The 12,963-nt window shown below is 48.2% G+C and overlaps 1 protein-coding gene and 1 pseudogene across 1 annotated transcript; both read right to left on the bottom strand.

Annotated features, from left to right (window-relative positions):
• Positions 1 to 6,593: 6,593 nt before the first annotated feature.
• On the bottom strand, positions 6,594 to 8,473 carry LOC117194777 (annotated as a pseudogene).
• Positions 8,474 to 9,016: 543 nt separating this feature from the next.
• On the bottom strand, positions 9,017 to 11,513 carry LOC117194583 (protein regulator of cytokinesis 1-like). The gene is made up of 3 exons (XM_033399121.1): positions 11,316 to 11,513; positions 9,906 to 11,263; positions 9,017 to 9,077 (listed from the first exon to the last, which is right to left on the bottom strand). The coding sequence occupies exons 1-3, from the start codon at positions 11,511 to 11,513 to the stop codon at positions 9,017 to 9,019; spliced, it is 1,617 nt and encodes a 538-aa protein (XP_033255012.1).
• Positions 11,514 to 12,963: the final 1,450 nt, after the last annotated feature.

The raw sequence follows: 12,963 nt of genomic DNA, 5'->3' as shown, positions 1-12,963 counted from the left end.
TTCCATGCTAATGGTACTGACCTAGGCTTGAAAAATATTGGTTTTGCATCTTCTTTTAATAGTAACGATATCGTATTCGTAGTATATGAACCTAAACAAGGCTCAAAAACTTCAGCAAACTCCGATTTAATCTGTTCTGTAATTACAGAATTTGGTTCATTTACGTACACATTGTTCACCTGCATTAACTCAAAATTAAAAGCTCTCAAAAATGTTCTACCTAGCAAAGGTGGACTCACTGCATTGGTTACAACAACAACAATTTGTTTTTTTTAGACCTCGATATTCGATCGTTGCATCGTACTCACCAATAACTTTGATTGAATCTCCATTGTAATCTACATATGGAACTAGACATTTTCTAAGTGGTCTGCTGGTATTTAAGCTTTCGTAAAATGTTTTTGGAACCAATGTGCACGGTGCACCAGTGTCGCAAGCAATTTTCGTTATGTTTCCATCAATTTTTACAGGTAAATAATATACTCCACTAGTTGAGGTTGTATCAACGCTATAGATAGAAAAGTTATAATTATCATTATCAAAATTATTATCAGAATAGGTGTCATGTTTTGTTTGAGATACATAATTTACGGATTTTTTTGATTTATTTTTACAAATGCTCGCCAAGTGACCTATTTTTCCACAGCTGTGACATTTGCATGCCTTATACTTGCAATTGTTTGAGTTATGATTTCGCCAGCCACAGTGTGTACATGGCTGCTGCTTCTTTTCTCTGCCAGCGTCGCAGTCGTTTTCGCCGTCGCCGTCACCGTCGCTTCTGCCGCCTCTGTAACTCACGTTTCGGTTGCCCTTGAAATGACTTCTGCCGTTGCTCTTTGCTTGATCTCTGTTCTCGCCTCTTTGCCTCTGCCATTGACTAGTCCCGTTCTTTTGATGCATGTAGTTGACGTTGTGTTCTGTCTTCCTTGTGCTGATCTTCGTCTCCATGATCATCGCCTTCTTGAGTGCATCAGCCAGAGTTAGATTTTCGTCTTCTTCACATATTCTTTCATATATAGGGTTGGGAAGGCTCATCACAAATTGGTTTAATACAAACGCTTCCAGATTTGAGCCAAATTTGCATTCCAATGCCAATTGTTTAACTCGAGCATACCACTCCGCTACAGTCTCATCTTCACTTTTTGTGGACATGTGAAATTTTTTTCTTTCTCTGAATATGAGTGTAGGTGGTGTGTAGTGTGTTTTTAAAATTTCACATAATTCTTTGTATGCTTTTGATACGGGTGATACCGGATTGCACAAACTATGTAGTACAGTGTAAGCCGCTGTACCGATCGACTTCAACAAAACTGCCTTTTTTGTGTTTTCCTCTTTCACATTCAATTCGCACAAATGTATGTCGAATTTTTCCTTCCAAATGCAGAACGTTTCTTGGTGTGGCGAAAACTCAGCAATTGTTGCCATTTGATAGAATGTTGGGGCTTCATTTTTCGTCATGTTGCTATTCATATATTATATGCACTTTTAACATGTGTATGTATATTACTACGTTTTATTTTATCCTCGTCGCCAATTATGTAGTGTATTGACACTCAGACTTAAGCACGCGTTGTCTTCAAGATTCTCTTTTATTCTATATCCCTTGGATGGTGTGACCGTATATAGATATTAATATAATACCTAACAATTATGGTAAACCACTTAGCCGACTGCAGCTTTTCCAAGACTTCCTCCATGATCGGGACTGGGAAGCAGTCCAGCAATACCATGCTGTTTAACTTCCTGTAGTCTACGCAAACTCTAAGTGTACCATCTTTTTTCTTCACGACGACAACTCTGCTCGCTACATTTGAAGACGACTTGCGCACGATTCCTTGCTCGATCCATTCTTCGACTTGCTTCTTTACGGCACTGGCTTCGTCTGTTGATAAACGACTCGGTGAGTGATGAAACGGCTTGATTACTCCGTCGGGAACTATCTTCAGTTGGATTGGAGACTGCTTAGCAACTTCTGTGGGCATTTGGTAACTGTTTCTTATCATCTGTTCAACGTCTTTTTGATATTGCGGCGGAGCTACAAAGGATGACTCTTCAGTTACATTATATATAAGAGCAAAAACGTGTATCCTTGCATATCAGCGACGAAACGGAACTTTTTAATGAAATCATGCCCCAAAAGTGCGTCGAAATCAATCTGGCTACTGGGGACTACTAAAAACTTCTGTGTGGTCTGCAACTTATCCACGGTAACTTCTGCATTAAAGTATCCAACAGGCTTTGTTGATATCTGACCCAGACCGCGCAACATAGTTGTGCACTTCAAAAGTTTAACGTTTTTCATGGTCTTCAACATACTCTCTTTGATTATGGTTACATCTGACCCTGTATCCACAAGACAGTCAACAACAATGCCGTTTATTTGAATTTTTTTCATGCGACTGCGATCCAAAATGACGCGAACTTTATCAACTTTATCAGCTTCATAAGGACAGTTACGCGAAATGTGACCATTCTGATTGCACTTAAAACACTTTGTTTCGGCTTTGCAGTCTTTGCGTTTGTGTTCTCCTGATCCACAGTTATAGCAATATTCTTTTTTACCGCTTTGCCCACTTTTCTGCTTGAAACTCGTTTTATGCTGTTCGTTATTGCCCTTCTTCTCCGATTTGTTCAAACGATCATAGATATCGAACTCTTATACTTATACTCGTTTCTTATGTCCAGACCGTTCACAATATGGCTTATAACAGCCGCGTGTTCAACATGTCCGACTGCTGCTATTTTTCTCATCTGCAGCAAGTACTCGTGCATCGACTCACTACTCTTCCTCTTTCTTTCTTGCAGCAGCTTATGAATGTCTGCACTTATAGCTACATGTGAATTCATCCAATAATACGTTCTTGAGTTCCTCATAGGTGCACACGCATTCAGCTTCAAGGAAAAGCTTAGCTGCACCGGTCATTTTTCCTCTGGCCTGCACATACTTTTGCTTTTCAGTAAGCTCATATGCGTCGGCATTTTTTTCGAATATCTCAAACCATTTTTCTATGGGAACCGATTTTCCATCACAATCGCTCACAACTTTTGTAAAATTATCTGGAGCGATCTTCATTTCTCGTTGCTCATCGCAAAGCAGTTTCAAACTTAGCAACTTTATCATTTGATCAATCTTGTCATCAGTATTGTTTTCTGCATTTTCTAAATCTTCCATCTCGTTTGCACTCGGGCGCGACGTTCCTGGTACAGCTTCTTCCTTCTCTCTCTCTTTCCAGTGCAACGGCGGCGGTGTTTGCATCATTTTGCGGCTCTTTTCGACTTGTGTCTGTGTACCCGACGAGTGCTTGTCTTTTCTGTTTATAAGTGTGTATCACACACAGCGTGTCTGTGCGTGTTTTTTCTGCTTGTGTACGTACTGCGCACGGACAAGGCGACGCTGCGGCGCGACAATGAATTTCACAATTTTCCAACCGAATTAAACGACCGATCTTTTATTAAACTCCGTGTCTACTGTTAGGCTCACAGAATTTGGATTGTTCAACTACATGTTTATAGCCACCAACAACAACTTTACAACTTTATGTAGCTACAAACAACAACTTTAACAACTTTTCAACAATCCTCTTCTTGCATCAGCTTCTGCTTTCTTCTGTTTTTCTTTTTCACACACTCCGAGCTCTGTATTCGACGCGGACGAGCCCACAAATGTAAGATTAATAATAATGTATCGTTTATTAATAGTGTTTTTCGAAAAAGAGTACAAAGTGTATGATTTAAGATGTGCAATTAATGAGTCTGTTCTTCCGACTTTTTGTTCAACTTTCTGCTTCTACTTCCAACAACCGACTCGCGTATCGATAACCCCTTATCGGTTAGGTCTTTTAAACATCGGTTAAGTCTGGTTATATCGGTTAGGTCTTATCGATGGTATCTTAAGTTCAAATGTTAATTTAGATGGGATAGTGCTAACTGCTTGATACACTGTCCTTTACATGTTATACCTTCTACGGAATATTTAGGAATATAGTATTATGATTGATCTGACTCTCAATCAAATGAAACAACTAAACCTCCATAATTATGGCATCAGATTTTTTGGCCAAATTTAATTTATTGGGCATAGAATGGTCGGTAGACTGCCGAAAGTTTTGGGCCTGATAATAATATAAACAAGCTAATCTTTAGCGCTGTTTTATATCTTGTTATTTTTTTTTTGGTTCGGTTGTCCTTCTTGAAGGTAATTTAATTTTTATTGGGCCAACATCGAAAATAAATGAAACAGAGATAAACAGATAAAGGTACAAAAAATGAAATCAAACATAAAACGCAAATAAAAATTCAAATAATCTCATCGTGGATTCGGCCACATGCGACTTTCACGTGGCGATGGGAGCTTCAATTGATTGCCAAATCGAGGCCTCTCCTCCTGATTGACCGCCTGCTTTGACGGTGTGTTGGCGGCCGACGCCACCGAATTGTGGTTTACGAGGACATGGCGAATTCGTGGCACAGCCACGCGATTGCGCTGATGCTGAGCTCCGCCGACGTGCAGCACTGAGGAGCGACTCGTGGGCACCAATTCTTCATAGGAGATCCCGGCTTCGCGGTCATTTTCAGTGGTCTCATCGGTCATATACTCGGAATCGCTGGGCGATCTTGTATCCGGCACCGCTGATTTTGTGCGTGGCTTCTTGTTCGAGCGTGTGCCAATGCTGCGTCTGCCCAATCCCCCGCTGCGACGCAATGTGTTGTCCAGGACGCGGACCCGCTTTAGTGGCGACTTGGACGCCTTCAGCTGGCTGTTGGCCAGCCGCTGTGCGGTAGACGGCGACGGGCGTATCGAATTCAGAGAGCTCATGAGGCTGCGCTTGGCGTTGGGAGTCCGATACCCCGAAGAGCTGGCGGCTGCTGATGGATTCAGTCGCTTGTGCAGATTCCCAGTGCTCTTGGTCATATTGGGAGTGATCAGCTGGATTGTTGGGGTCTTGCGCAACGACATTGTCGAGGTCGACATTGAGGACATGTTCTTCAAAGTTCGGGGCGTGCGAGGGGCCGTTGAACCGGCAGTTGGCGGTGGCATCATCAATTTGCTACTGCTGCCCGTCCTCGTGGTGGGCGAAGCCTTCTTACGGGCCGAGCTCTGCTTGGCCTGCCGATAGTTCTCCCATTCGCCAGCCATCAGCTCCAGTATGTTCTCGCCATAAACCAGAAACGGGCCATGCGATTGCACCTCATAGGCGTGCAGCAGTTCAGTGATCTGCTGCTCAATCTTGGGCAGCTTCGAGGTGATGGCCTTGCGTTCCTTTTCCTTTTTAAGGAACTGGCCGCCACGATTGTTGAAACGATTCGGCTCGTTGGCCTTTGCCCCTAGAGCCTGCATGCGGGACCAAAGTTCTGCACGGCTCTCGCACAGATCGAAAATCTCCTTGTTGCACGTGTAGAAGCTCTTCAGATCATCCAGCTCCAGCTCGTGCAGCTCCAACAGGTCTTCGTTGTAATACTTATTGTAGTAGTTGGAGAAACGATTGCGCTCCTGCTGGCTCTTGCGCGTTAGATCCCACCACTTGCTTATCTCGACGCGCAGCTGCTCGATGAACGTCTTGAGGTTCTGGCTGCGCAGTGCCTGGCAGCGCTGCAGCTCCGAATGGAGGATGTCATAGGTGCGCTGCGTATTCTCGGTGCACTCGCGCACTCGCCGCATGGCGCTCTCGTCCGTCTCCTGGAGGCGATCCCACAGCACGTAGATCTTCTCGCGCATGTCATGGATTTTGGAGCGCAGCTCCTGGATCTGCTCGGCATAACTGTTGCGCATTTGCCGCAGCCGCTCTAGTGTCTCTGGTGTTAGATTGTGGCTCAGATCGTTCAGTAGGCGATCCTCTGCATCGGTCTGGGGCATCAGCTCGAGCATCTTCATGTCATGCTTGATGGCCTTGCGCAGCTGGTCCAGCTCCGTCTGAGATCGTCGGGCCTCTGACCAATGTCCACCGTCTCATGGAGGAGTCGGGTGAGGTCGCTGGCCTCGGCTCGGAGTGCGGCTATGTCATCCAGGATGGCCGCCTGCTTCTCCCGCGACTCGGTCAGCAGATCCGTATAGAAATTATCCGCGTGCGCCTTGAGTTTGTGCAGAAAGTCCTCGCATGTCTTCGGCTCGAACATGAGGGACCACATTGAATGGAGCTGCTCCACATGATCGCCAGTCATCTCAAGGATCTCTCCCTTGATGGAGGTTGGGTCAACCATAGCCAATAGGAATGGGTCTTGTATTCGCGAATGGAAGGAATTTATGTGATGTGTGCAGGATTTCGATTGCACAATGTGTTTCTCAAGGAAAATGCCTCCGCACAGATAAGTGACGCCTCTCGTGTTGGCACAAATTGCACAATGAAAATTTTGTGTGCTTGATTTGCCTCATGCCTCAAAGCACAAAACAAGTTGATTCTGATTGACGTGCGGCCAAAAAAACACCTACTTTATATTGCAAATAAGTTCCTTCAAGGTTTTCCAGTTGTAAAGATAATTTAGGATGAGAAAAGTGTTTACTGCCCGCAAACAAAGGGAAAAATTCATACATATACAACCTCGTATGCATATACATCAAATGTATTCTATTGTATATAGAAGATAGGAAAATAGAACGTGAATTTGAATATATCGAACACATTCGCTACGATGAAGACACCCGTCTAATATTGAATATTTGAACGGCTCAGTTGGCCAAATCCGTGAACTTGAACTTGAGCGGTATGTTGGGAAAGCTGATCAGTTCACTGCGGAAGGCTTTTTCCGTGGAGTGATTGAACTCGATGTTGAAGGTCCGAAGGAGCCGGGCGATGCCCAGCTCCAGCTCCATGTCCACGATGCGCTTTCCAACGCACATCCGGGGTCCAAGTCCGAAGGGCAAGAACACAAACGGATTCTTCAGCTTTAGTCATTTGCCGGACATTGCCCGGTGGAGTCTGTGGCGTTACGAATCCAACGTTCTGGCAGGAACTCAGCAGCCTTGGGGAAGTGCTCCTCGCTTGATAGCAAGCTCAGGGGAATCATCGACACACAGGTACCAGCTGGCACTTGGTATCCGCTCAAAACGCTATCCCGATCGAGAACTCGGGCATTCATAACAGCCAGCGGGTACATCCGATGCGACTCTTTGATGCTGGCACGCAAATAGGGAACGTTCTTCATGGATTCCTCCGTGAAATCCGAGTCCTTGTGGGGTAGTATCTTCATCACCTCCTCTCGGAGTATGGCCTGCTTTTCGGGATTCTTGGCAAGACAGAGCATGACCCCTGTAAATGTGCTAGAGGTCTGAAAAAATATTGAATGATCTGCAGAGTACGTACGGTATCAACTCCGGCCATTAGCATGTCCATGGCCATGATTGTGGCCACCTTCTTGTCGACCTTGAGCAGCTTTTCCAGTACACTCTGCTCGTTCTCAGGACGGACAACACCCTCTTTGGCTTCCTTCTCCAATCGCTCTACCGCCTCATCAATATATGCCGATATAATATACAGAATGGTGTCGAGAATGTTCATAATTTTCATCAGTTTGGGCGTTTTGAACATGCGCCAGGCGGAGGGCTTCAGCTCCAGATCAGCAGATACTTTAAAGAAATCTTCCAATAGGTGGAAAAGCTTTGTGGCTTCGATCCTTTTGTTCGACTCCTTCAGCAGTCCCAACTGCCTGTCCAATGCCACGACGGAGACTGACTCCAGGGTCCAGCGATTGATGGTGTCTATGAAGTTATCAGGAACCTCTAGAGTGCTGGCATCACGGATGGCTTTAATGCTTTAAATGGAAAACAGTTTTTAAGTATTTAAAGAAACACATTTGTGGAATGGCCTACCGCTGCACAAATTCCTGATTGACCTGGGACATTTTCTTGTAGTAAAGCCTTGCGTTCTTGGGCTGCATGAGGACTGGATTTACAGCCGATCGAAAGTCGCCCCACGCCTTTCCTTGGGTGGGTGCGACGCCCTCGACGCCCTGAAAGAAATCCTTTCTGTGCGTCTGCCGATGGTACAAAAGAGCGTCGGCGCCAGGCCGATTTGGCCACATGCCCTCGTGCCGGAATACTACCTCGAAGTCCTTGGGATTGTGTGTACTCAACATTGGAGGTCCTCCCATGATGCCTGGCACAACATGAATGCTGCCATAGTCTTCGCGCATGGCCATTATCAACTCCGCAAGGTCCTTGTTCTTATATTTACCCCCTGGCATGAACATTTTGGGAATCAGAGATATCAAATTGGCCCGAGGCACCTGCCTGAAGGGACGCGCCTGCTGCCACTCTGCATCGTCTCGGGTTAGAGCTGCAGCAGCTGTGGTCTGCCGGCGCTGGAAATGATCGGTATTGAGGCATTTTACATACCAAATCATTGCCAGCTTCTATCCTCCACTGAAAGAGACGGCCGCCACTTGCTTGTGAGCTACGGCAATTCCACTACGGATTTTCAACATATTTTTGCCTTTTCTATGATCTTAACTCGTCCGCAACAAAAACTCAACTGAGGCGCAGAAAAGGCGATTTGGTAAAGTTCGCATAAATATTACGCAATGAAATCATTGCAGGAATTGATTAAAGAGATGCAAAATCATTCGTATAATCATAATATAAGTAATATGGAATTACTTTTGATGTGCAGGAATTAAAGTTCAGTTTATCGATATTTTAATAGCTATTCCATCGCCATGTTTAACGCACAAATGATTGTAACTTTTAAGGGAATCAATTTTCTATAGGATTTTTTTCCATTTTTTAAACGAAGTCAAATAAAATATACCCCACCATTCCCTAGAAAATGTTTGAGTATCATGATGACTTGCAAATATGATATCTAATCAGTTGCACAACTGATTATAAATTTGCTGGTAAACAATTATATACAGGTTCTACAGCACTTACCAAGAGATATGAACACTTCAATTGTTGGGAAAGGTAAGCTTTCCATGTCAACAATTCAGAGCCTTATTGATGTTTATGTTTGTAGGTTTTACATGTTTAAAGGTAGGTCTGAAACAGGACCAATATCCTTATTGATTTTTATGTTTGTAGGTTCTACATGTTCAAAGGTAGATCCTCTTCCATGCCATTATCAATACTTCGTTCTCTATGACAGCTATTCGTTGGTCCTTTTTGAAGGTAATTAAATTTTTATTGGGCCAACATCGAAAATAAATTAAACAGAGATAAACAGATAAAGGTACAAAAAATAAAATCAAACATAAAACGCAAATAAAAATTCCAATAATCTCATCGTGGATTCGGCCACATGCGACTTTCACGTGGCGATGGGAGCTTCAATTGATTGCCAAATCGAGGCCTCTCCTCCTGATTGACCGCCTGCTTTGACGGTGTGTTGGCGGCCGACGCCACCGAATTGTGGTTTACGAGGACATGGCGAATTCGTGGCACAGCCACGCGATTGCGCTGATGCTGAGCCCCGCCGACGTGCAGCACTGAGGAGCGACTCGTGGGCACCAATTCTTCATAGGAGATCCCGGCTTCGCGGTCATTTTCAGTGGTCTCATCGGTCATATACTCGGAATCGCTGGGCGATCTTGTATCCGGCACCGCTGATTTTGTGCGTGGCTTCTTGTTCGAGCGTGTGCCAATGCTGCGTCTGCCCAATCCCCCGCTGCGACGCAATGTGTTGTCCAGGACGCGGACCCGCTTTAGTGGCGACTTGGACGCCTTCAGCTGGCTGTTGGCCAGCCGCTGTGCGGTAGACGGCGACGGGCGTATCGAATTCAGAGAGCTCATGAGGCTGCGCTTGGCGTTGGGAGTCCGATACCCCGAAGAGCTGGCGGCTGCTGATGGATTCAGTCGCTTGTGCAGATTCCCAGTGCTCTTGGTCATATTGGGAGTGATCAGCTGGATTGTTGGGGTCTTGCGCAACGACATTGTCGAGGTCGACATTGAGGACATGTTCTTCAAAGTTCGGGGCGTGCGAGGGGCCGTTGAACCGGCAGTCGGCGGTGGCATCATCAATTTGCTGCTGCTGCCCGTCCTCGTGGTGGGCGAAGCCTTCTTGCGGGCCGAGCTCTGCTTGGCCTGCCGATAGTTCTCCCATTCGCCAGCCATCAGCTCCAGTATGTTCTCGCCATAAACCAGATACGGGCCATGCGATTGCACCTCATGGGCGTGCACCAGTTCAGTGATCTGCTGCTCAATCTTGGGCAGCTTCGAGGTGATGGCCTTGCGTTCCTTTTCCCCTTTAAGGAACTGGCCGCCACGATTGTTGAAACGATTCGGCTCGTTGGCCTTTGCCCCTATAGCCTGCATGCGGGACCAAAGTTCTGCACGGCTCTCGCACAGATCGAAAATCTCCTTGTTGCACGTGTAGAAGCTCTTCAGATCATCCAGCTCCAGCTCGTGCAGCTCCAACAGGTCTTCGTTGTAATACTTATTGTAGTAGTTGGAGAAACGCTTGCGCTCCTGCTGGCTCTTGAGCGTTAGATCCCACCACTTGCTTATCTCGACGCGCAGCTGCTCGATGAACGTCTTGAGGTTCTGGCTGCGCAGTGCCTGGCAGCGCTGCAGCTCCGAATGGAGGATGTCATAGGTGCGCTGCGTATTCTCGGTGCACTCGCGCACTCGTCGCATGGCGCTCTCGTCCGTCTCCTGGAGGCGATCCCACAGCACGTAGATCTTCTCGCGCATGTCATGGATTTTGGAGCGCAGCTCCTGGATCTGCTCGGCATAACTGCTGCGCATCTGCCGCAGCCGCTCTAGTGTCTCTGGTGTTAGATTGTGGCTCAGATCGTTCAGTAGGCGATCCTCTGCATCGGTCTGGGGCATCTGCTCGAGCATCTTCATGTCATGCTTGATGGCTTTGCGCAGCTGGTCCAGCTCCGTCTGGCGCACTGCGCGCTGAGAGCGCAGGTTGTCGAGATGGTCGCGAAAGCCGTCCATCTCATCGGGCAGGGGCAGCGGGTCCGCCAGTAGAGGGAGCGGCAGTGCGCTCAGCTCTTCGCAGAGCTGCTCCTGCTGGAGCAGCAGCTCCCCGATCTCCGCCCGACGTTTCGAGAGCTCCTCGCGCAGATGCTCAATGCTTTTGTCCAGCTTCAGCTGCCATATGATCAGTTGCACATCGTCGGGCCTCTGACCAATGTCCACCGTCTCATGGAGGAGTCGGTTGAGGTCGCTGGCCTCGGCTCGGAGTGCGGCTATGTCATCCAGGATGGCCGCCTGCTTCTCCCGCGACTCGGTCAGCAGATCCGTATAGAAATTATCCGCGTGCGCCTTGAGTTTGTGCAGAAAGTGCTCGCATGTCTTCGGCTCGAACATGAGGGACCACATTGAATGGAGCTGTAATCAATTGATTGCCAAATCGAGGCCTCTCCTCCTGATTGACCGCCTGCTTTGACGGTGTGTTGGCGGCCGACGCCACCGAATTGTGGTTTACGAGGACATGGCGAATTCGTGGCACAGCCACGCGATTGCGCTGATGCTGAGCCCCGCCGACGGGCAGCACTGAGGAGCGACTCGTGGGCACCAATTCTTCATAGGAGATCCCGGCATCGCGGTCATTTTTAGTGGTCTCATCGGTCATATACTCGGAATCGCTGGGCGATCTTGTATTCCGGGCTCGCCGGAACCAGGTACCAGCTCCCAGCGTAGGGAAGGGCCGAAGCGTTCCAGGGAGGGGATGAAGGCAAAAGCTCAGTATAAGGCGGCCCTCAAGTTACTGAGCCGGCTCCAGGGCAAGGCGGATATCTCCCAAGAGGAGAAGTCCAAGCTAGCCTGGGCTGAGCAGCGGGTACAGGAGGGCCGCGAATACTACGCGCAGCTGCCGCAGATGAAGGCAACAAACGGTGGATTCGCCAACAAGGTGGAGGAGATGTTGGCCACCAAGAGGCAACGCTCGATCGAGAGTGCTGCCAAAGACACTCCGGCGAGCAAGCGGCAACGCGGGCCCAAGGTGGCCACCCCCCAGCCGAAGACGAGGAAGCCGAGGCAGAAGGCCATGAGCGAGGTGTCTAAGAGACATCTCATTGTGGCCTTGATCGATCGCAGCGATGAGAACGGGAAGATGACGGCGGCGCAGTGGAAGTTAGTCCACGCGCAGCTCGTCGAGGCACTGTTCTCGCGATTGGAGGAGGACCCTAGCGCTCCCATGCCCACGTTCGATGGAGCGGGATGGCTGAACGGGGTCAAAATCCTCAAGTGCAATGACGACCCAACGCGGCAGTGGCTGGTGCAGAAGGTGCCCCTACTGGAAGCTCTGTGGGAGGGGGCCAAGCTGGAGGTGGTAGACAGGGAGCTGATCCCGTCCATACCAAAGGCGAAGGTGCTCTTCCCCATTGCTGTCCAGGGGGAGCGAGCACTGAAGCTGCTGCAGAGGCAAAATCCGGACGTGCCAACGGCTGATTGGAAGGTTCTGCATGCCGGTAGCCCACTACCCAACGAGGGCGGCCAGCACGTGATCCTCCAGATCAGCAAGGTGGCGGAAGACATCCTGTATCCCAAGTTCGGGAAGATGGCGTGGGGCGTAGGTAGCGTATGCCTACGTCTGAAAAAGCGCCACCCCGAGGATAAAGATGCGCACACCCTCCAGGCAGGCGAGGTCGAGAAGGACCTAGGTCTGGAGACCATAGTGGAGGCCGCCCAGGGTCTTGCGCTGGACGACTCGAAGGAGGAGGAAGACGGTGACCTGACAATCATAGTCAACCCGTCGTGCGAGGTTGAGTTAGCCACCCATGACACTAAGGGTGCTGCAACTCAATCTCCATAAAAGCAAGGTAGCGTCGGCGGAGCTCTTCATTGCCATGGAGCAAGGGCCCGCCGACATAGCTTTAGTCCAGGAGCCGTGGATTGCGTCATGCAACTCTGTGGCCGGACTAAAGTCCTCAAATTACAGCCTTCTCTACTCAACATCGGTAAGCAGGAACAGAACCGCCGTACTCGTACGGAAGGGAATCCATGCTCATCTTATGTCTCATTACAGCACGGATGACCTGACGGTGGTGATGCTGGAGAGCGAGGAAATGCGCCTAATGGCA

This window comes from Drosophila miranda (assembly GCF_003369915.1).
Source record: "Drosophila miranda strain MSH22 chromosome Y unlocalized genomic scaffold, D.miranda_PacBio2.1 Contig_Y3_pilon, whole genome shotgun sequence".
NCBI lineage: Eukaryota > Metazoa > Arthropoda > Insecta > Diptera > Drosophilidae > Drosophila > Drosophila miranda.
Note: the sequence above shows the minus strand (reverse complement) of the source record. Positions and strands in the feature narration are given on the sequence as shown.

What these genes read in the sequence shown, in the direction of transcription:
- LOC117194583 (XM_033399121.1), bottom strand. Translation starts at nt 11,513, where the DNA reads ATGACCGATGAGACCACTAAAAATGACCGCGATGCCGGGATCTCCTAT. An exon ending in ACACACCGTCAAAGCAGGCG is followed by an intron (nt 11,264 to 11,315) that starts GTCAATCAGGAG and finishes TTACAGCTCCAT; the next exon opens with TCAATGTGGTCCCTCATGTT. An exon ending in GGTTCAACGGCCCCTCGCAC is followed by an intron (nt 9,078 to 9,905) that starts GCCCCGAACTTT and finishes ACCAACGAATAG; the next exon opens with CTGTCATAGAGAACGAAGTA.